General features: G+C 42.7%; 1 protein-coding gene across 1 annotated transcript in view; it reads left to right on the plus strand.

Annotated features, from left to right (window-relative positions):
• Nucleotides 1–763: 763 nt before the first annotated feature.
• The window catches only part of tbc1d15 (TBC1 domain family, member 15), a 48,133-nt gene continuing 25,157 nt past the window's right edge, over nucleotides 764–23,739 (plus strand). Inside the window, exons 1-5 of the mRNA XM_078417343.1 lie at nucleotides 764–817; nucleotides 8,769–8,864; nucleotides 15,430–15,504; nucleotides 18,352–18,493; nucleotides 20,029–20,242. Coding sequence (XP_078273469.1) covers nucleotides 800–817; nucleotides 8,769–8,864; nucleotides 15,430–15,504; nucleotides 18,352–18,493; nucleotides 20,029–20,242 — 545 coding nt within the window. The 5' untranslated portion in view covers nucleotides 764–799. The remainder of the gene's footprint in view (nucleotides 818–8,768; nucleotides 8,865–15,429; nucleotides 15,505–18,351; nucleotides 18,494–20,028; nucleotides 20,243–23,739) is intronic.

Below are 23,739 nucleotides of genomic sequence, written 5' to 3' on the forward strand. Positions count from 1 at the left end.
AGTTTTTGTCAAATTAGGCTTTGAAAATTCAATTGCAATTAGAATAAATGTTTTATGCGTGGTATCTGTGGAGAAAAACTTCATTGTTTTATTTGAATATAGTTTTAAAAGTGTACATGCAAAATTTCTTATTTGTAAATCTAAAGCTATGTAATAAATGCACTAATGAATCATCTGTTATAAAATACTGCTCCATGTTTCCATAATTTTTTAAGTTAAGGGAATTGTGATATGGTGACCCTTTGTGCAGAAATGGAATGGGATGTACCAAAGAAAGACACAAAATGCTGGAGTACATCAGTGGGTTTCCTATCTTTGTCCTGTCCCCTCCCCTGACATCAGGCTGAAGAAGGGTCTCGACCCAAAACGTCACCCATTCCTTCTCTCCCGAGATGCTGCCTGTCCCACTGAGTTACTCCAGCATTTTGTGTCTACCGTCGATTTGAACCAGCATCTGCAGTTATTTTCCTGCACAAAGAAAGACACAAAGTGCTGGAAGAACTTGGCGGGTCAGTAGCATCTCTGAAGAATGTGGATAGGTGACGTTTCGAGTCTGGAACCTTCAGTGTGGAAGAGGGTCACTCAACACAGCTCATCGACAATTGCGCCGACCGGTCTGCAGAGGGCGCCGGCAGAGGCTAGAGCCCCACCCCGCGGCCCCGCCCCCTCCCCGGGTTCTCGGCCCAACCCTTCCCCGCGGTCCCTCCCTGAAACGCCATCCCGACGCCGGGTGCGCGCGCAGCTCGACTGTTTTCCCGGCCGAAGCACGTGAGCGGGTGACGTCACCAGAGGTGGCATCATGGCGGCGGCGGCCAAGGTAGTGTTTGCGTTGCTCTCGATTTCCCTCCGCCCCCCGACCGCGTCTCTCTTGCTCTCGGCTCGGTTTATCTGGAAGCGGGGAGGAGGGTCTTGTGTCTTTAAAGAGTCCGAGCCTAGACTGGGAAGCGGATCAGTGTTGACAAGTTGTCAGTGGATATACCACGAGTGCAAGACAGCTCCCCCCTCCTCCTCCCTGCAGCCCCCTTCCTCCCTGCAACTTCCCTGCAGCCCCCCCTCCTCCTCCTCCCTGCAACTTCCCCTTCTTCCCTGCAGCTCCCCCCTCCTCCCTGCAGCTCCCCCCTCCTCCCTGCAGCCCCCTTCCTCCTCCCTGCAGCCCCCTTCCTCCCTGCAGCTCCCCCTCTTCCTCCCTGCAACTCCCCCTTCCTCCTGCTGCAGCTCCCCCTTCCTCCCTGCAGCCCCCTCTTCCTCCCTGCAGCTCCCCTTCCTCCTGCAACTCCCCCTTCCTCCTGCTGCAGCTCCCCCTTCCTCCCAGCAGCCCCCTCTTCCTCCCTGCAGCTCCCCCTTCCTCCTGCAGCTCCCTCCGTCCTCCCTGCAGTTCCCCCTTTCTCCTGCAGCTCCCCCTTCCTCCCTGCAGCTCCCCCTTCCTCCTGCTGCAGCCCCCTTCCTTCCTGCAACTCCCCCCTTCCTCCCTGCAGCTCCCCCTTCCTCCCTGCAACTTCCCCTTCCTTCTGCAGCTCCCCCTTCCTCCTGCAACTCCTCCTTCCTCGCTGTAGCCCCTCTTCCTCCTGCAGCTTCTCCTTCTCCCTGCAACTCCCCCCTTCTCCCCGCAACTCTCCCCCCTTCTCCCTGCAACCATCTTGTTAGCTCCATGGGGGGACTAGTATTGAGGTTATTCATTTAATACACTAGTCTTGGGGTTACTACGTTTTTGAAATGTTGCATATTAAATATATTCTGCATGTAAGAAAGAACTGCAGATGCTGGTTTACACCGAAGATCATAAGGTCATAAATGATAGCAGCAGAATTAGGCTATTCAGCCCTTATGTCTACTCCGCCATTCAATCATGGCTAATCTATCTCTCTCTCCTAACCACATTCTCCTGCCTTCTCCTCATAACCCTTGATGCCCGTACTAATCAAGAAATATAAGCACAATTGCTGGAGTAACTCAGCAGGTCAGGCAGCATTTTTGGAGAAAAGGAATAAGTGACATTTTGGGTCGAGACCCTTTATCAGACTGGGTATATTGCGGGTTGATTGTGTGGATTGTGTTTACAGGCCTGTTAAGCTGCTGCAACTAATAATTTTATTGTTCATTGGTTATCATATGACAATTAAACACTCTTGACTATTCGTGAATGGGGCTGGAGGATTTCTTCCCAAAGTGCTGTAAATTTCAGTGAAAAAAAATGCAATGTGCTGGAGGAGCTCAGCGGGTCAGCCAGCAACTGTGAAACGTTGCCTGTTCATTTCCCTCCACATATGCTGTCTGGTTGTTCCAGCACTTTGTTTTTTGCTCAAGGTTCCAGCATCTGTACTCTCTTGCATCACCATTTCACAGTAGAATCTTGTGTGGGTAGTCGTTGTGTCGCACTTGGATTTGTTTTTGTGAAGCATATTAAAGCTGTGTAATATTCATGTTAGGAAAGTGCACATGAGAGTGCAAGAGTTGTGGTTGGATCTCTGATTGAGGTAAACATTGATAGCTGTATGAAAATGAAACCCAACTGATTTTGGACTCTTCCAAAATTTCCATAGATTCTAGAATGGTTTCTTGTGATGGAAAGTGATATGAAAGATTTTCATATGTACCATTACTATTTAAGGAGAGAAAATAGTTAACCTTAAATCAGAAGTTGCGCAATTGGTAAAATCTATTATGAAGTGCAGCATAGCAGCTGGAAACTAACAATACAATCTTGCAGAGTCAACATGGATGATATTTACAACACTGCCTTTAAACTCACTGTTCCCATGCTCCTTTTAAACTCGCCATAGCTCTGGTCCCACCTGCCTTTAAATTCACAGGGATCCTCTTCCTATGTTCCCTGTACATTCACCAGGACTCTATTCCCACATTCCTTTTAAACTCACCAGGATCTCCTTTCCTCTGCACATTTTGAACTAATTGGTTATTCTTTCCGTTCCCTTTAAACATAGTTACTTCACTGTTGAATTTATTACACTACCGTATAACATCTTAAAAAAATTGAATTACAAACTTTTTTTGTACTATCGGAGTAATGTCCAATGATCTTAAACATTTGCCAATCCGGCACCATTAATGCCACGGCTCACCGAGTGCACGGCAATCATCGATCACCCATTCACACTAGCTCTATGTTAGCACCCAATCCCTCCACGCCAAGGGCAATTTAGTGAGACCAATTAACCTGCAAACCCGTGGGTTTTTGGGATGTGGGAGGAAACTCAGGGAGAACATGCAAATTCCACACACAGCAACCGAGGTCAGGAAATAACCCGGGTCCCTGTTGCTGTGAGGCAGCAGCTCTTCCGACTGCGCCACTGTGCTATCCAACTTGACTGTTGGAATGTTGTATGAGCCAGTTTCCATCCTTTTTCATACCTTATATAGCATGAATAGCCTACTATCTACGTTATTATAGCAAATAGGAGAAAACGTTGTTAATACTATGTGCTACCAATATTAACAGTGTGAGTGAAATAGAAAATTAGAAATGTAAATGAGATAAGGCATGAGAATAAGTACGACATACTTCGAGGAGGAGAAAGGGCGGATCAGCTGAATTTCCATCAGCATTGTACAAGATGTGTGGTAGCAAGTACTGTATATCCAGACAGACTTAGTAGATAAGTTGTTGGCACTCTTTACACGAGTTTTCAGTCAATTTATTTCCTGTAAACTCTAGTGAATCTATGTTAGAAGGACTTGAAATTAATGTTACACCTTGTTCCATGGCCACTGAATGGCATGAGGAAAAAAATACACATCTCCACATCCCTTCATGGACATGGCAGTTAAACATCCCCTCCCACCATCAGACTCTTAACTGCCTTTAATGTTCCCTACATTTCTCATAATTCTGAGCTAATACAGTTTAGGCTTTTTGCACTTTATGATTTTAATCACTTCACTGTTAACTATTATCAAGTCAAGTCAAGTCAAGTCAATTTTATTTGTATAGCACATTTAAAAACAACCCACGTTGACCAAAGTGCTGTACGTCTGATTATGTACTAAGGAAAAAATGAAACATACAGTAGCACGCAAACATAACAGCACATACAAAACAGTTCACAGCGCCTCCTCAATGAGCCTCAAACGCTAGGGAGTAGAAATAGGTTTTGAGCCTGGACTTAAAGGAGTCGATGGAGGGGGCAGTTCTGATGGGGAGAGGGATGCTGTTCCACAGTCTAGGAGCTGCAACCGCAAAAGTGCGGTCACCCCTGAGCTTAAGCCTAGACCGCGGGATAGTGAGTAGCCCCAAGTCGGCCGACCTGAGGGACCTGGAGTAAGAGAGGTGGGTTAGAAGATTTTTGATGTGGGTGGGGGGGGGGGGGGTGTCCATTTAGGGCTTTATATGTGAATAGGAGGAGCTTGAAGTTGATTCTGTACCGTACAGGGAGCCAGTGGAGAGAGGCCAGAATCGGCGTGATGTGGTCCCTTTTACGGGTACCCGTCAGGAGTCTCGCTGCGGCGTTTTGGACCAGTTGCAGGCGGGACAGGGAAGATTGGCTGATCCCAGTGTATAGGGAGTTTCAGTAGTCTAGGCGGGAGGAAATGAAAGCGTGAATGATTTTTTCAGTGTCGTCGAATTGGAGGAAAGGTTTGATTTTAGCTATGGTACGAAGTTGGAAGAAGCTGGCTTTTACCACAGCATTGACTTGCTTGTCAAATTTTAATGCAGAGTCAAATATCACGCCGAGGTTTTTGACATGCGGTTTGACTAGGCAGGATAGGCTTCCAAAACTGCCTGTTATCGATTTGATGGAGTCGGGGGGGCCGAATAGGATGACCTCAGACTTGCTCTTCTTTAATTGGAAGAAGTTCTGTGCCATCCAACATTTTATGTCCTCAAGGCAGTGTAAGAGGCTGTTTAAATTTGACTGGTTGTTGGGTTTTAGGGGGAGGTAAAGCTGAGTGTCATCGGCATAGCAGTGGAAAGAAATGCCGTGCCTTTGAATGATTTGGCCAAGGGGGAGCATGTATAGAGAGAAGAGAATGGGGCCTAGGATGGAGCCTTGTGGAACTCCGCAGGAGAGGCTAGCTGGAGCAGAGGAATAACTGCCTATGTTGATGGCGAAACTCCTATCTTTGAGGTAGGAGACGAACCAGCTCAGGGCAGTGCCATCAATGCCAACCGCGTACCGGAGACGGTCAATAAGGATGGTGTGGTCCACTGTATCGAACGCTGCGCTGAGGTCGAGAAGGAGCAGGATTGCACAGTCGCCGGTGTCGATGGCGAGAAGCAGGTCGTTGTGTACCTTCAACAAGGCAGACTCTGTGCTGTGGTGGGCTCTGAAACCTGACTGGAAACTTTCCAGGATGGTGTTTTGGTGTAGGTAGGGCACTAATTGGTTTAGAATTGCCTTTTCAAGGACTTTTGACAGGAATGGCAGTTTGGAAATGGGTCTGTTGTTGCTAGGCAAGGTGGGGGTCTAGGTTAGGTTTTTTCAGTAGGGGCTGGACCACCGCGTGCTTGAAACAGGTTGGAACAGTGCCAGTGGCCAGAGAACTGTTGATAATAGAGAGGATGCTGGGACCGGCTATTGCAATGACATCCTTCAGAAGGGCAGTGGGGGCAGGATCAGGGGGGCAGGTTGCAGGTTTCATAGCGGAGACAAGCTTTGCAAGGGAGGATAGAGTGACGGGTTGGAAACAGTCCAATTTAGATGAACAGACTAGTGAGATAGCTAGGTCACGGGTGGGAGGGAAAATGTTCATTCTAATGTTCTCAACTTTGCTGGTGAACTTTGCTGTTCTCAACTTATGCACTGAGCTGTCCAGAAACTATTCTCTGGAATTCTCTCCCTTGCCTCTGTCTTTCTCTATTTATTTTCTGCTTGAATGCACTCACTTATGCTTGTTTTAATTGTCATCAGTCCTAATATTCTTCGGATAGCTGTAATATATTTCTAATGCTCCTTGAAGTTTTTGAGCTCTTTTTACAAGTTGTTGGACATATTGTTGAGCCTGTGGATGTTTGGGTGTACATTAAGCATTTGAAATTTGTGTGCCTTTTACACAGCATGTATTCGAGGTGCAAAACCTGTGAGAGGAACCAAAGGGCACCAGGCCGTTCACTGCAAAACTTAACTGAAAGAAACAAATACAGTTTCATTATAGTGTTTTGATTTTGAATATATTGCAATTTAGCTGGACGTTATGTTAAATGGGTAAATGGTGTACAACCTGAAAATTCTAACATACCAAAAACACTTGAAATATTGATTGAAAGATACAACATGGAAACAGGCCCATCTGCCCACCAAGTCTAAGCCAACCATCGATCACCTGTTCACATCCACTTATGCATCCACTCCTTACACTCACACAAGGGGCAATTTATAGAGGCCAATTAACCTAATAACTCGCACGTCTTTGGGATGTGGGAGGAAATAGGAAGACAACTCAGGCGATCACAAGGGAAACATACAAACTCCAGCAGCGTGCTGAGACAAAATGTCTGATTGTGAAACATCTTTGCCTATTTGTTTGACATAAAAGCTCAAAATGGCAAGAATACTCAACAGAATAGCAACAACTGTGAAAAAGTGTTTGTTTTGTAAGTTGATATTCCATGAATAACAAGGAAAAATATTGAATTAAAGTATCACAGAATTAGTGAATGGTGATGAATATTGATTGAAATAAATTAGAAAATGCCAGGCAAGGAAAATATTTTACAGTGAATTTCTAGATATTCAAATTGCCATTTTTTCATAAAGGAATAGTTGAAAGTCAGTGAGAGTGTTTTATGCAACATTGTTGTGAGCAAAGGAGATTTTGTGTAAGTTAATTCTTCTTAGGATAGTATTCACAAAATGCTGGAGTAACTCAGCAGGTCAGGCAGCATCTCAGGAGAGAAGGAATGGGTGACGTTTCGGGTCGAGACCCTTCTTCAGACTTCTTCAGTTTGCATTTTTTGTGACTAGGAATGGAAATTAACACTGTGACTAGGTATGAAAGGAAATTAATACCCATTTCTGACTTTTTCTGGAGTACAGCAGCTGAAGTTGGTTTGATTGGGAATGTTCTAATGTGGCTTAGATGATTGGCATTCAATCAAAGCCAACCTCCTTTATGTTGCACACACAGATTATTTTCCTTTTTGACTCTCAGCCCCCTCCTTTCCCCTTTGCTCCACAACGTAAAACTATGATAATCCATTGTTCAGAAATTCCAATGGTTTAGTACCTGGCACCATTACCATACTCCCTTTAAATTCACTGGGCTCAATTCCCATACGTCCCTGTGTCAATACCCATACTACGTTAAAAGATGGTCCACATTCCCAAATTGTTAAATATTTTATATATAATGGTATATTAAGTATATTAAATAAGTATATTAAGAGATATACCAGCATGTTTCAAAGACAAGTAATTAGTTTGAAATATAACCACATTTAATATGACCCCTCTCACCCTGGCCACAAAATGTTTGAAGCACTTCCCTTTGTCAGGCGACTCCGGACTGTCAAAGCAGCCACAGCCAGACATAAAAACAGCTTTTTTCCACTAGTAGTAGTTCTACTCAATAACCAAAGTCTGTGGTCTCTTATTTGCACTGGTTTATTTTCACTCACACGTTTAGACTGTAATGTTGTATCCTTATTGTTTTGATGTGTTTATGCTTTATTCTTAATTGTTAACTGTATGTTTGTTTTGTCATTTGTGAGCGGAGCACCAAGGCACATTCCTTGTATATGCACATACTTGGCCAATAAACTTATTCATTCATTCATTCATTCACATTTATTCTTTGGGCAAAACGTGGCTTTAAGTAAGGTCCCATAAGCAACAGGAAGATGAATAATCAATTATTCTAATTTACTTATGTCTGTTAATAGGTTGAATGGGGGACAGATTGCCAGAAGAATTCTTATGTATGCTTCATCAAAATGTACATCTGAGCAGATTTGTTTAATATTAACGATTTAGACGAAGGAATTAAATTTAACATCTCTAAGTTTGCGGATGACACAAAGCTGGATGGCAATGTGAGCTGCAAGGAGGATACTATGAGGTTGCAGGGTAATTTGGATAGGTTGGGCAAGTGGGCAGAAGCATGCCAAAGTAAGCATGCAGGTACAGCAGGCAGTGAAGAAAGCCTTAATTGCAAGAGGATTTGAGTTTAAGAACTAGGAGGTCCTACTGCAGTTGTATATGGCCCTGGTGAGACCACACCTGGAGTATCGTGTGCAATTTTTGTCTCCTAATTTGAGGAAGGACATTATTGCTATTGAGGGAGTGCAGTGTAGGTTCACCAGGTTAATTCCCAGGAAGGCGGGACTGACGTATGATGAAAGAGTGGGTCGACTGGGCTTCTATTCACTGGAGTTTGGAAGGATGAGAGGGGATCTTTTAGAAACATATAAAATTCTTAGAGGATTGGACAAGGTAGATGCAGGAAAAATGTTTCCGATGTTAGGGGGAGTCCAGAAGCAGGGTCACAGTTGAAGAATAAGGGGTAGGCCATTTAGGACTGAGATAAGGAAAGACATTTTCACCCAGAGAGTCATGTACCCATTTTCTTTGTTCTATTTTCTATCTCAACTGAAATACCGGTGACCATATCACAGTTGTGATTGTTGTCACTAAATCAAGCTGACGTTAATAATGTAAGTTTAATGCAATTTGACATATCTCAATTTTGCTATAGTTGGAAAATAAAGCATAAATTTGGATATTTGTAAAACCAAGTTAAAGAACTGCTGCGGATATATTATTTATTTAATTATTCACTACTTTTCAAGTTCTGTTCTACCTTTGTTCTTCTAGGTTGTATATGAACAAGATGGTGTGTTTATTCATTCATACGCCGAAAGGAATGTTGAACAAGCTACACTTCCTGGGATTCTGAGGTTGATTGATAAGGTATTTTAGCTAATGCATTTGTTTTTCTATGGCAAACATTTGGACTTGTTAAAGTCTCTGCCTCTTTGTAGGGTACGTTGAACAATCACTGTTCCAGGTGTACACTAGCCCTATCCCCGAACTCTACCTCCGCTACATTAACGACTGCGTCGGTGCTACCTCCTGTACCCATGCAGAACCCACTGACTTTATCAACTTCACAACTAATTTCCATCCTGCATTCAAATTCACTTGGACCATCTCCGATATCTGCCTACCATTTCTGGATCTCACCGTCTCCATCACAGGAGACAGACTATTGACCGACAGCTACTGCAAACCTACTGACTCCCATAGCTATCTCGACTAGACTTCTTCCCACCCTGCTTCCTGTAAAGACTTTATCGCTCTACTCCCAATTCCTGCGTCTACGCCGCATCTGCGCCCAAGATGAGGTTTTCCATACCAGGGCATTGGAGATGTCCTCATTCTTTAGGAAACGGGGGTTCCCCTCAGCCATTATAGATGAGGCTCTCACTTGGGAGTCCACAATATCCTGCAGCTCCGCTCTTGCTCCCTTTCCCCCCCATTCGTAACAAGGACAGAGTCCCCCTTGTCCTCACCTTCCACCCCATCAGCCGTCACATACAGCATATAATCCTCCAATATTTTTGCAACCTCCAACAGGCCACATCTTCCCATCTCCACCCCTTTCTGCTTTCCACGGAGACCGTTCCGTCCGCAACTCCCTGGTCAAGTCGTCCCTTTCCACCCAAACCACCCCCTCCCCAGGTACTTTCCCCGGCAACCATAGGAGATGCAACACCTGTCCCTTTACCTCCTCCCTCAACTCCATCCAAGAACCCTGACAGTCTTTTCAGATGAGGCAGAGGTTCACTTGCACCTCCTCCAACCTCATCTACTGTATCCGCTGTTCCAGGTGTCAACTCCTGTATATCGGCGAGACCAAGCACAGGCTCAGTGATTGTTTCGCTGAACACCTCCGCTCAGTCCGCCCTAACCTACCTGATCTCCCGGTTGCTCAGCACTTTGACTCCTCCTCCCATTCCCAACCTGACCTTTCTGTCCTAGGTCATCTCCGTTGTCAGAGTTGCCAGCGCAAATTGGAGGAATAGCACCTCATATTTTGCTTGGGTAGCTTACACCCTAGCGGTATGAACTTTGACTTCTCTAACTTCAAATAGCCCTTGCTTTCCCTCTCTCTCTCTCTATCCTCTCCCCCTTCCCAGTTCTCCCACCAGTCTTACTGTCTCTGACTACATTCTATCTCTGTCCCGCCCAATAGTCTGAAGAAGGGTCTCGACCCAAAACGTCGTCCATTCCTTCTCTCCAGAGATGCTGCCTGGTCTGCTGAGTTACTCCAGCATTTTGTGTCTACCGTGGACTTGTTAAAGTCCATGCAGACAGTGTTACTGTACTGCGCCCATCAATCTTCTTGATCACCTCTTCAAAAAATCCAATGAGATATATAAGACATACAATTTTTTTAAATCCCTTTTTTTTGTTTTAACATTTTTTCTTTATGGCTGAAGATTTCATGAAAGCTAAGCAATCAAGAACCAAGTCTAATTTTACTGTATAACATGCACAAAGTATAGAAAGCTGTTGAAATCTGAGCCGAGATTGCATTTCAGAGTGTATTCTGTTGCCAACTTTAACTGTAAGTGCCCTGTAACTGCAATTGACCAGTTCACTAAAAATGATTGCAGTTTTGTCTTGATAGAATGATTGACATTGGCCATTGTCATGCACACCAATCTGAGGGTGATTCCTGGCCTGATAAGTCTGTAGAGACAGTTTCTTGGGAAGATTCACCCAGTATTCCAATAGGAAGGTATCACCTTTTAAATAGTTCCATGGAGATAGAACACATTCTCATGCACTCAGTCACTTAATTAATTTTCTGCTCCAGAATGGAGCCTTTGTCTTAAAATATGTGTTCATTTTTCAGCAAAAGGAAACATTACACCCTAAGATTTAATACGACTTTTGTCGATTCACTGTATGTGCCAGGGTGACCTGAAACCATGCAGGGAATTTTTTTGCTTTAAAGTTTTGAAAGTAAATTGCAAAACTTCCTTCATCTGTAGTAGGAGTTTGCTTAGATTGGTTTAGTTTAGAGATACGGTGTGGCCCTCCGGGTCCGTGCTGACCAGATGTCACCTGTACACTAGTTCTATCCTGCGCACAAGGGACAATTTACAGAAGCCAATTAGCCTTCAACCCTGCACGTCTTTGGAATGTGGGAGGAAACCAGAGTACCCGGTGAAAACCCACGCAATCACAGGGAGAAGGTACAAACTCCAAGTAGATAGCACCCGTAGTCAGGATTGAACCCAGGTCCCTGGCGCTGTAAGGCAGTGGCTGTCCTAATTGGTTGCATGGAAATATGCATATGAGAGACCGAGCATAGATTTCTACAGCAACATATTGGCATTACACTGGTAATTTTTCACAATTAGCCTGTGCATTCTATTGCAGAGATGCTGGAGTAACTCAGCGGGACATATTTACAAATGAGATGCTCCCTCCTTGTTACTAATCAATACTGCTTTCATCATTTCATGCTGCTCATTATTGTTTGTTCACGTACATAATACATGGGTTAGATTCAAGGTTGCCTTTTTTAAAAATATAATACGTACCTAATAGCTTAAAGTAATATGATAAATAAATTTTGGACTCTTTTGGAGGTCACAGGGAAATTTTGTGCAGGGATGTGTTGAGAACTTTGAAGAACCTTGAAAAGGAAAGCAAGTTGATCATTTGGGTATTGTATAATCTTTCCATATTTCCTATATTATAGCTCTACAAGTTGAAAGTACTTAATTGGGGATATCATTGCTTCGAGACAACCTGAGGTGAAAACAGAACAAAGTTATGAAATACATGAATCACTTGCAAGCCATTTTGTTGGGAATCGTATAAATGTAGTCAGGACAAATGTACTCAGCATGGGTGAGAGATTACTGAATAAAGAGGCAGTTGATTCAATAAATTTCAAGCTTGATTTTAGTATCTTTTGGAGAATTGTACTAATAACTATCGAGAGAGCTAGTTCAGAAGACTCAAGCTAAAAATATAATATCCGTGAGAATTTAAGTGTTTACACTTAAGTCTTACAGTGACCGAAACTAACCACTAAAAGGAAATGTTACAGGAAGTAAGTGGTCTACAAGAGGAAGTATAAAGCAGGCAGTTAATATCTGTTATTTCACCATTTATAATAAAACATCCAATGTTGTTATTGTATTAAATTTCCTTCTTAGAACAGAAAGCTATGTAAATAATAAATACTTCCACAATTAAGTAGTGAACATTTAATTCACAAAAGGTTTGTAATAATAGCTGGAATTTTGATTATTATTTTGAATTAATATATATGCATATTTCAAAAATTATGAAATCTAATCTCTCTATTTAATGTAATGCAAGGAATAGAGGGATGTGTGTCATGTGCAGGCAGATGCGATCAGTTCATTATCCATCTCCAAATTCTGTTTCATTGGACTGTTTGGCATGCTCTGCTAATGTTGCCTATTTTTTATAACCATCAGAAAATTCCTGTTTTGCTGCAAATTTACTTAGAGTGTCCGTCAATCCTTCTTTTTAATTCCACATCCACAACCCTTAAACATGCAAAAGAAAGGGGTAGCACAGTGGTGCGGCAATAGACTTGCTGCCTTACAGCGGCAGAGACATGGGTTCGATCCCAACTACTGGTGCTCTCTGTATGGAGTTTGTACGTTCTCCTTGTGACCACATGGGTTTTCTCTGCGTGCTCCGGTTTCCCCACAATCTCCAAAGATGTGCGGTTTGTCGGTTAATTGGCTTCGGTAAGATGTCAAATTGTCCCTAATGTGTAGGATAAAACTCGTGTTGCGGTGATTGTTGGTCGACATGGGCCAGAGGTTCAGTTTCCACACTAAATCTCTAAATTAAACTAAACAGAGCACCCAGTCAAAGCAGAGATTCAAAATTTGCCAAGTGAAAGTTTTATTTTGAGTATCTGTAGTACCAAGATGGCATGATCCAAAGGTGAGTTGGATATGGATGATTCTTTAGTGCCAAAATAATAATAATAATAATAATAATTCATTTATTTTATATAGCGCCTTATCGGGTGCTCAAAGCGCTTTACAAAAACAATCAACATAAAAACAAACAGACAAACTATCCTAACGGAAAAGCGGCGAATAAACAACGTCAGCGTCCTCTCACGTCAGGGTCCGGCAGTAGACAACAAAAAGCACAGGACACACAGATACAATTTTTACACAAACAGCCATCCCACCCCCGACATCAGTCTGAAGAAGGGTCTCGACCCGAAACGTCACCCATTCCTTCTCTCCCGAGATGCTGCCTGACCTGCTGAGTTACTCCAGCATTTTGTGAATAAATCGATTTGTACCAGCATCTGCAGTTATTTTCTTATATCACAGTGATTGCTCTAGGCATACCCTCACTGTGATGGAAGGCAAAGTCTTATCTCCTCCTCATTCTTCTCCCGTGGTGCCACGAGGTGATCGAGGCTCCCAACTTTTTGAAGCCCCCACGGGGCGATGGAAAGTCCCAGGGCCGAGCCGAGCAGGCCGATGAAAGTCCTGAGCCCCCACTGGGCGATGGAAAGTCCCAGGGCCGAGCCGAGCAGGCCGATGAAAGTCCTGAGCCCCCACCGGGCGATGGAAAGTGCTGCGGCCGAGCCACGCAGGGTGATGAAGGGCCTGCGAGCGGGTCGATCGTACCTCGCGCTTCGGGGCGGTCGAAGCTGCTACGGCTGGAGCTCCCAAAAACCGGTCGCCAGCCAGGGACCTGCGAACTCCCGATGTTGCGGTCTGCAGGGCCCACGGCCGAAGCCTCCGAGATGGTAAGTCCAGGCCCTGCCACCGGAGTCTTCAAGGTCGATCCCAGCTGGAGGCCGCCAACTCCACGATGTTAGGCCGTAGCGCGAACGGAGATACGACACGGTAAAGGTCGCATCTCCGTTGAGGAAGAGATTAGAAAAAAAGGTTTCCCCCAACCCCCCCACCACCCCCCCACATACACAGTTAAAAATAGAACAAAATGTACATTTAACGATGACAATAGACAAAAAACAAAAAAAAAGACAGAGAGACTGCCGGTGAGCCGCAGCTGCAGAACACAGCCACGCCCCTATTATTAATAACTATTAATAAGAGATAATAGTGATACTATGAGACTGGAGATGCTGGAATCAAGTAGAAAACAATCAGCTGGAGGATCGAAGTGGGTCAGGCAGCATCTGTGGAGGAAACGGACTGATGATGTTTTGGGTCAGGACCCTTCTTCAGACTGGAGAGAGTAAATGGGTGTAATCGTCGTTTGGCAAATGTAAACATCTCGAATCACTCCACATCATCCAATGCCTTTTAGATTTTAGGTTTCAGTTGCAGGAAGTGGCAACTTGCTTAGAAATTCCCCAAATTCTTCACCAGGGTATTAACAATAATAATGTTATGGCAAGTAATTAAAAATGTATGAGTATAGCTTTGAGCACTGTCTAAATGTACAATGCAGAGCTTTGAGAATAAAATGTAAGTTTAGCATCATAGCACTGCTAATGGTGGAATGTTGAAAATTTGTGATTCACAGAAGTCAGAGTTGGATCTGTACAGAATTCTGAATGTTGAAAGGCTAAAGGAAGTTGCAAAGAAAAGGACAAGGAATGTGAACAATATAAAAAATCTAAAAACTGAGGCGTTGTCAGAAATTCACCCAGCATCCTCGCCCAATAACAATAGATATGGACATTTGACTCTTAAAACCCTACTTATAATTTCTCTCAAAATTTGACAGATTTACTTATTGGTTAATTAAGTTACAAAAAACATTTCTCTATGATTGTTTCATTATTGATAAATACGGGTGTCAGGGGTTATGGGGAGAAGGCAGGAGAATGTGGTTAGGTGGGAGAGATAGATCAACCATGATTGAATGGCAGAGTAGACTTGATGGGCCAAGTAGCCTAATTCTGCTCCTATCATTTATGACCTTATGATTACCATGCATGAAATACACAATATAATTAATGGCTGAATTAATTACTTATCATTTCAGGCATGCAACTAATAAATGATCATTCATATATTATTATCTATATACTAAAACTCTCGTTTGTTTGTTTGTTTGTTTGTTTGTTTGTTTGTTCCTGGGCTACTGCCAAAATGGTACACAATAGCATGCCAATTTTAGGCCCACCTTACTCACCGTCGTCCCTCTGGTGCTAATGGAAGAAGTTTCATTGAAATTGGTGTTATATTTTTTGTTATTCACATTTTAAAGTTTAAATCTATCTTCTAGGGAGGGAGGGGGGGGGAGGGAGGATAAGGGGGTTTGGGGGGAGGGGAAGGGGGAGCGAGAGGGAGAAGGGGAGGAGGAAGGGGGGGGGAGGAGGGTGGAGGGGAGAAGGGCGGGGGAGGGTGCTGCACCAATGCAGGAGAGGTTTGGGCCCACCGGGTCCACTTGTTCTAGTTCAAATCTAAAATGCTCTTTTCTTGCTGGAACCACATTCACGTGGGTGCCTAATGTTCGTTTCTGTTTGCAGGGTTCAGGAGTTGTGGTGGATTGGACACCAGTGGATGACTCCCTGGATTCATCAAATATTTTTTTTGCAGGAAAGGTAATTTAGAAGTAAAATACTTCAATTTAATTTGTTTATGATAGAGTCTTTACACAAACAGAATTTACATAATGCATCTGTGTTGTGTCTGATTATGTTTACAGTATATTTCACAGGATAGTTTGTGCCATAAAGTAATTAATTTAGCTAATTTCCGTCTGTATATGTGCCTTGATCTAAATTATATTTGAACAGTGGTTAAAATGTCATTGATATGTTGTTTGTGATCCTTCCACATTGATCAATAATATATCTATCTTACAGAATAGGATCTCAATTTCTCAATCTTTAATAACTCAATATTGTTAAGAATCATATTAACTGGAGTTATTTTTTAATATCAATTCCTAACGCATGGAATCCCTGTGTGGTACCTCAGCTGCACGGAGGCAGAAAGGAAAGCTCTACAGCGGGTAGTCCATAGAGCTCAGAGGGCCATCGGAACACAGCTACCAGACTTGGAGGGCATCTACAACACACGATGCCTCAGAAAAGCCACCAGCATCCACAAAGACTCTTCACACCCCTGCAATAGTCTGTTCGAACTCCTTCCATCGGGCAGACGATACAAGGCCTTCTATGCCCGCACCTCCAGACTCAGGAACAGCTTCATCCCCAGGGCCATAGCTGCTATGAACCGGTCCTGCTGAGCCGGATGGCCACAACGCATTGATCAACTTGCACTTTACCCTGTCCAAAACTGTTACAACTGTTCGTTTCGTTGGGTTGCTGCTGTCTAAATTACCTAAATTAGTGCATCGTATGGGAGGCGCATTCCCAATCTCGTTGTACCCCTGGGTACAATGACAATAAAGATATATTGTATTGTATTGTAAGTAGCGAATCACAGCCAGACCTGTGCCCATCCTGAACTTCCCCCGCACTAAGTTGGGTCATTTCATGGGGCAGTTTAGAGTTAACCACATTGCTTCAGGAATATAACCACAAATAGGCCGAAGTAGAGATCAGAATTGCTTCTCTGGACCCGAGATTAAAAAAGCACAGGTAGACACAAAATGCTAGAGTAACAATACAATACAATACAATACAATATATCTTTATTGTCATTGTACCCAGGGGTACAACGAGATTGGGAATGCGCCACCCATACGATGCAATAATTTAATTAATTAACAGCAACCCAACGAAACGAAACAATTGTAACAGTTTTTAGACACGGTAAAGTGCAAGTTGATCTATGCGTTGTGGCCATCCGGCTCAGCAGGACCGGTTCATAGCAGCTATGGCCCTGGGGATGAAGCTGTTCCTGAGTCTGGAGGTGCGGGCGTAGAAGGCCTTGTATCGTCTGCCCGATGGAAGGAGTTCGAACAGACTGTTGCAGGGGTGTGAAGAGTCTTTGTGGATGCTGGTGGCTTTTCTGAGGCATCGTGTGTTGTAGATGCCCTCCAAGTCTGGTAGCTGTGTTCCGATGGCCCTCTGAGCTCTATGGACTACCCGCTGTAGAGCTTTCCTTTCTGCCTCCGTGCAGCTGAGGTACCACACAGGGATGCCATGCGTTAGGATGCTCTCTATGGTGCAGCGGTAGAAGGTCGTCAGCAGCTGTTGGGGTAGACCAGACTTTTTCAGTGTTCTTAAGTAGAACAGTCTTTGTTGTGCCTTCTTGACCAGCGCAGCAGTGTTATTGGACCATGTTAGGTCCTCCGAAATGTGAGTGCCCAGAAACTTGAAGCTGGACACTCTCTCCACAGGCAACATCTGTGGGGAGAAGGAATGGGTGATGTCTCGGGTCGGGACCCTTGGTTCCCACAGCTTCAAAAATAATTTGTTCGTTTTCTGTTGTTTCAAACCTAATTGTACGTCAAATTACACACCAATAATTGATGCATTATTTTATGTTAAAAAATCTTTTGTGCGAAGGCCGTAGGGCGCACCCTCTCATAATTTCATTATACAGTATACCCTCATTACAGCGGAATATAAGGGGGGGGGGGAGAGATGGTGTCCATTATTAATAATTGTCCACTATAACTGAGTAAAGTATTATAACTGTATTTAGTTGAAACAAAGAACTATAGATGATTGTTAATACACAAAAGGACACAAAATGCTGGAGTAACTCTGCAGGTCAGGGAGCATTTCTGGAGAGTTACTCCAGCACATTGTGCCGTTTCACCTTAAAGCTAGGTGCCGATGCTGCTGGTTTGCGCCAGCAAGCCCTTAACCAGCTGCCACCGCTGTTGTTGAGGCTCAAGTTATAATTCCTGGTTCCGGCATCGCTTTCTTCAGGCAGCTGCCATTGGCAGGACACGCTTGGTCACCATAGGGCTCCCTCCTTCTCACCGGTTGCTGCTTCTTCCTTTCACTGTCATTTTGTCTGCTCCACTGCCGCCTCCTCCCCTGCAGTCGCCAACATCTTCCAAGGTGGAGTATGTCGGTGACTAGGTGGGGGGGGGGGGGGAGAAGGATGACGAGACAGTGGTGGAGTGGACAGAGCGAGGGAAGGAGGAGGAGGCAGCAATGGAGTGGACAAAGCGAAAGCGACAGGAAGAAGTTGCAGCCGGTGATGGGTGGGAGCCCGACAGTGACCGAGAGCGTCCCTTCAGGGCTACGGGCTACAGCATGAGCTGCAACAACAGCCACAGCAGCCGGTGATGAAGGGCTCGCTGGGGCACCTTGCGAGCCAGGGGTGGCGTGGGCAGGTCCGTCCGCTGTAGAAATCCGTTATAAGGTGGTCCGTTAAAACTAGGATTTACTGAAGTGTGTTATGATTAAGGAAATATTTATGTTTATGTACATAAACATGTACATTTATGTACATTTTTATGAGATAATTAAAAGGAATAAAAACTGATGTCTTTTACGTTCATTGCAATTCTTTTCCTTTAGGATTCCAGTTCAGTTGTTGAATGGACACAGTCTCCGAAGGAAAAATCATCCAAAAATACCATGCATCAAATTAGTTGTGAAGCTGAATGGGATATGCTCAATACAGTTTCCTTCAAAAAAAAATCCTTTATGAATGGTGATGGTATGTAAAATGTTTACACAATTCATAGTTCTAACACTGGGGCAAATTATCTCTCCTTCATAACTATATTAAGCAATTTTAGTCTTCACAGTCTTCCAGGCTATGGAATTCTCATTTCAATCCTAAATATCCTACAGTGTATTGTAACGATTCTACATCTACCCCTGCCAAAGAAAATATCCAATTCAACACTGCATTTTCATGAGTTCCTCTCTTCTAAACTAGGCAGTCCAATTTTTCTTTGTATGACGCAGCCATCCCCGGACCCAAGCTGGTGAATATCTGTTGCAATCCCTGCAAGGCAAGTATATCCTTACCAAAGGTGTCCCACCAAAGCCCTTTATGACTGTAGTAAGATATGTTTGCTCCTTCGCTCCAAACCACTTGCAGTGGAGCCCAACGTACTATGTTTTTTAACTGTTTGCAGCACCTGCATGTTTGTTTTTAGTGAAAGGTGTAAAGGACGCCCACATCACCATGCACATTAACATTTTCCATCTATCACCATTTAAATAATACTTTTCCTTTTGTTTTCCCTACCAAGGTTGATAAACTGCATCCGTCATGTATTTGCCCACACACTCAATTTGTCTAAATCACCTTGAAGTTTCTCTGCACCTTTCTCACACTTAATAATCCCGCCTGATTTTATGCCATCAGCAAAACTTCAAAACATTGTAAAAAAAAACTGCTGAAGGAAGTGTATGGATTGAACAGCATTTATGGAAGGAAAGGGATAGTGTCATTTTTTAGTCCCAGCCAATTTGTTACTCCTAATCCAATGTATTTTAATTTTGCACAGCGACCTCTTTAGACATTTTAGAAGGGATTATTAAATTAGTTGATCGATATTTACAAGATTCAATTTGTGGGCCTAATCATATAAAGGTCGCATTAGGTGCTGAAAATAAATAAAAACTTATCCTTGCTAGAAATCTGAAATTCAAACATGTGCTGGAAACATTCAGCAGATTCTGTGGCAAGAGAGACAGAGTTAATGCTTCAGATTGAAAGCCTTTCATATAAAGGGGCATTTATATTTTATAAATTGAGAATCTTAAGTACTTTTAGAAAACACGATGAAATACTAGAATAAACTATAAAGAATTATATTTTAGAATGTTCTAATTAGCATCAGGCAGGGAATAACACAAGACACCAAAAAGTATTTTGAAAATAGTTCCACAGAATAGTTCTACGTTCAAATTATATAAAGTATACACTGGACTAGGAATCAAATAGCTAGAGAGAATTAACATTGGTTGGCATATTTTAATGAATATTGTTTTCCAAGCAGGAAAGAAATAGCTTTTTCTGGATTCAAGCACAAAACCCTATGTGACTCGGATCCATTTTAAGTTTTGACCTGCACTTGTGTAACATCTGTGGTGAGGGAAAGCTTAGGTTGGTAACCTTTCATCACACATTTATGCTATCAGAGTATTTATGTTGTTTTCCATTTTTATTTAACATTTCCAACATCTGCCGCAGTTTCCTTTTATGTTTGATTCATGTGGTCTGTTTCCCGTTTTCAGATGATTCAATATATACCATGAGTAAAAGAAGTAAATGGGCCTTCTCCTTCAGTCTGTCTGATCTGCAATCCATCAAAATAAATACAGAAGACATGGGCTGGTCATATATGGTATTTTGCCTTTGGGATAATACCTTTCTACCAGCTCTTCATTTTCATCATGGAGGCAGCACAGATTTACTCCAGTGCCTTAAGAGATATATTCTTCTTAGTGAGTAAGTAATGAAACATTGCAAACCTAAAAATAATCAAGTTTAAGGTGCATGCATGTTTACTATATTTTCTTGAATTTAATATGTTACAGCATTTAATATAATTTATCTACAATTTTTTTTAATTTTCCATATTACTGACAGAATTATTTCTCGGTCTACCCTGAAGAAACCCCCCCCCCTGTCTTTTTTAAGTTTTCTCTGGAGGTATTTCATACTTATCATGCAGTATGCCATAGTCTTTCATTATCAGTAAACTATATTTGTTTTCTTAGAATATTGTATTACAGTACAGATAAAGACAAAAGGTAACCATGAGTCCTTGAGAACAAGGTGGTGACCAGCTTTGAACTGTTCTTCCTTCATTGCTAGGTTCAAATGCAAAAACTCCCTTCTGAACGGGTAGAATGGGTGTATTTGTGAAGGCACTTCCAGTGCACTGTTCAGTAGCGAATTCCAGTGTTTAGACCGAATGATGAAGATGTTAAAATGGTATGAGACCTGGAGCATAACCTGCAGGTGGGAATAATATTTCAATGCACTTTCTGCCCTTGTCTTTCTTGGAGTCTGGATTGTTGGTTTAGAGGGAGTCCCTTTGTAGTCACCTTGGCAAATCACTGCAGTGTATTGATGGTGGAGAGAATGGATGTTTAGTGTAGCGGTTGTCAATCAAGCAGGCTGTTTTGTTCTGAATGATGTTGAGTTTGTTAAATGTTGTTGCAGCTCTAATTCATCCAAGCAAATGGTGAGTATTTCATCGTGCTCCTTGTGTGGCTTGTAGATGGTGAGAAAATGTTGTAGCATTAGGAAGTAAGTTATGTCTGCAAGATACACACTCTCAGATTTGCTGTTGTAGCCACAGTATTTATGTAGCTGGTTCATGATGATTTCCCTGCACCACCCTCATCCTCTTCAGGATGCTAATAGTTGAGAGCTTGACAATGGTAATGCCTCTGCATGTCAAGGGTAGGTAGTTAGAACCTCACTTGCTTTAGGTAGCCATTGGCTGGCATTTTTGTTATTTGCCGCTTTTCTAAACCGTGCCTAAATGTTATCTAGGTCCTGCTGCTTACGGACATTGACTGCTTCATTTGCTGAGGAGCAGTGCAATCATTGTAGTCATACGATCATTAGTAAACATCTTCACTTTTGACCTTCTGAAGGAAAGTCAATGATGAATGAGCTGATGATGGATGGCTTAGGACATTGGCTTGATGAACTCGCGCAAGTGATGTTCTATGGATGAATGACCACCGACAGTCAAAATCATCACCTTTTGTGCGAGGTTTAATTCCAACCACCGGAGCATTTCATCCATGATGCTCATTGACATTATTTTTCCCAGGGTTCACTTTGTCCAATGCTGCCTTGATATCAATGACAGTCACTCCCATTTCACTTCAGGAATTCAGCCCTTTGGTCCATGTTTGGATCAAGGCTGTGAAGATGTCTGGAGTCGAGTGGTCATGGTGAAACCCAAACTGGGTGAGTAGTGCTTCCTGAGGTGTCATCAACAGTTCTGTTGTTGCTGTGCTTACAACTAGGATGAGCTGATTGAGGGGTAATTAGTGTAATTGGATTGGTTGTGCTTTTTTATGAACAGGATTTACCTGTGCAATTTTTCACATTGTACACATACTAGTGCTGCAACTTAACTGGACGATTTTGGACAGAGGTGAAGCTAGTTCTGGAATGCAGGGCTTCAATGGTGGAATATTGACTAGGTTCCATAGCTGTTACATCCAGTGCTCTTGGCTGCTTTTTGATATCAAACTGAAGACTTGGCTGGAGACTGGATTCTGTGATGGTAGGTTCAGGACAAAACTGATATGGGTAATCTACTGTTGTTGAATGAGGACAGAATCAAGATGGTTTCAGGTTAGTTTATTGTCATGCACATCAGGGTGAGATGAAATTCCTTGTTCACGTGAAGCTCAAAGAGTAAACACACAGAAATGATAACTTAAATAATAATAAACACAATTACGCAAAACAGCAAATGGATGGATAATGAGAAAACTATCAATTATATCCTTCAAACCTTAACTGACTCTCTTACTGCTGCTGTCACGGCATTTTTGGTGATGCACGTGGAAGCTAAGCCTTTCTTACTTTGAGTTCTGCTCCAAGAAAATAGATTCAGGAGGATGGTAGGTGGTAATGAGGAAACCTCTGATGCCTTGAGACATCAAAGGTTCTCGTTGGAGAAGGTAGAGAGTGGATTACCAGGACGCACTCTGTATTAGAGAATACAGGTTGATCTGCTGCAATGTGATAATTGTGTTCCGAAAAAATCTTATAGAAAATCAAATCATAAAGACAATTATGTCAACATGGGAAAGGGGGTTCGGGACGAGAGAGTTTTGATTTGCAATAAGAGTTATTTTTTCCTCAAGGGATTAAAAAAAATAAAGGTATTTTCAATACGTTTAGTTTTATTATTACAAACTTAAAATACTAAAGGAAAACACAATGTGCTGGAGTAATTCAGTAGGTCACGCAGTATCCGTGGAGAGAATGGATAGGGGATGTTTTGGGTCAGGATCCTTCTTCAGTCTGAAAAAGGCTCCCGACCTGAAATGTTGCCTATCCATTCCCTCCACAGGTGTTGCCTGACCCGCTGAGTTAGTCCAGCACTTGTTGTTTTGATCAACATTCCAGCATCCTTGCGTTTCTAAAAATACTAAATCCAATGTATTATGGTGTTTAATAGAATATTGCTGCATAAGTATAAATTTGAATTGCCACCTTTTGTTAAAATAGTAGCTGTTTAATGTGAAAAAATGGTGTCTCATTAGTGTGAGGTGGTTACATGGAAGCAGTTCTTTTCCCCTATACTGTTTAAATTCAAGCAGAATTATGTGCATCAGCTAATACCCCAGTTTAGTTTTATCTTAATGGTGGAAAGCAGATTTGAAACTAGGGCGACGTAAGAGACTGCAGATATTGGAATCTTGAACACAAAACTCCAAAGACGTACAGGTATGTAGGTTAATTGGCTGGGTAAATGTTAAAAAAAATTGTCCCTAGTGGGTGTAGGATAGTGTTAATGTACGGGGATCGCTGGGCGGCACGGACTTGGAGGGCCGAAAAGGCCTGTTTCCGGCTGTATATATATGATATGATATGATGATATGATAAAAAAACTCTTAGAGAATCTCAGTATTAGCACAACCACGTTCCAGTCCCAACGCAAAATATCATCTGTCCCTTTCCCTCCACAGATGCTGCCTGCTCCATTGAATTCCTCCAGCAGTTTTAAAAAACAAACCAGGGCCTTTCACAAAAGAATTCTGGTATCAGTACCTTTTGTAAAATTAGTTTTAGTCAGCTAATACAATATGACTGCTGCCTCGGACAATTTCCTTGGTTACGTCATATCCATTTGCAGCACTTAAATTGCTCTGAAGTGATGCCATCAATTTTCCAATATCCAGCAATCAAGCTACAGTTGGCAATTTAATTTAAAAAGCAGATAGTTTAGATGGAAATATTTTAGA

The sequence above is a fragment of the Rhinoraja longicauda genome, chromosome 20 (assembly GCF_053455715.1).
Source record: "Rhinoraja longicauda isolate Sanriku21f chromosome 20, sRhiLon1.1, whole genome shotgun sequence".
Classification (NCBI taxonomy): domain Eukaryota; kingdom Metazoa; phylum Chordata; class Chondrichthyes; order Rajiformes; family Arhynchobatidae; genus Rhinoraja; species Rhinoraja longicauda.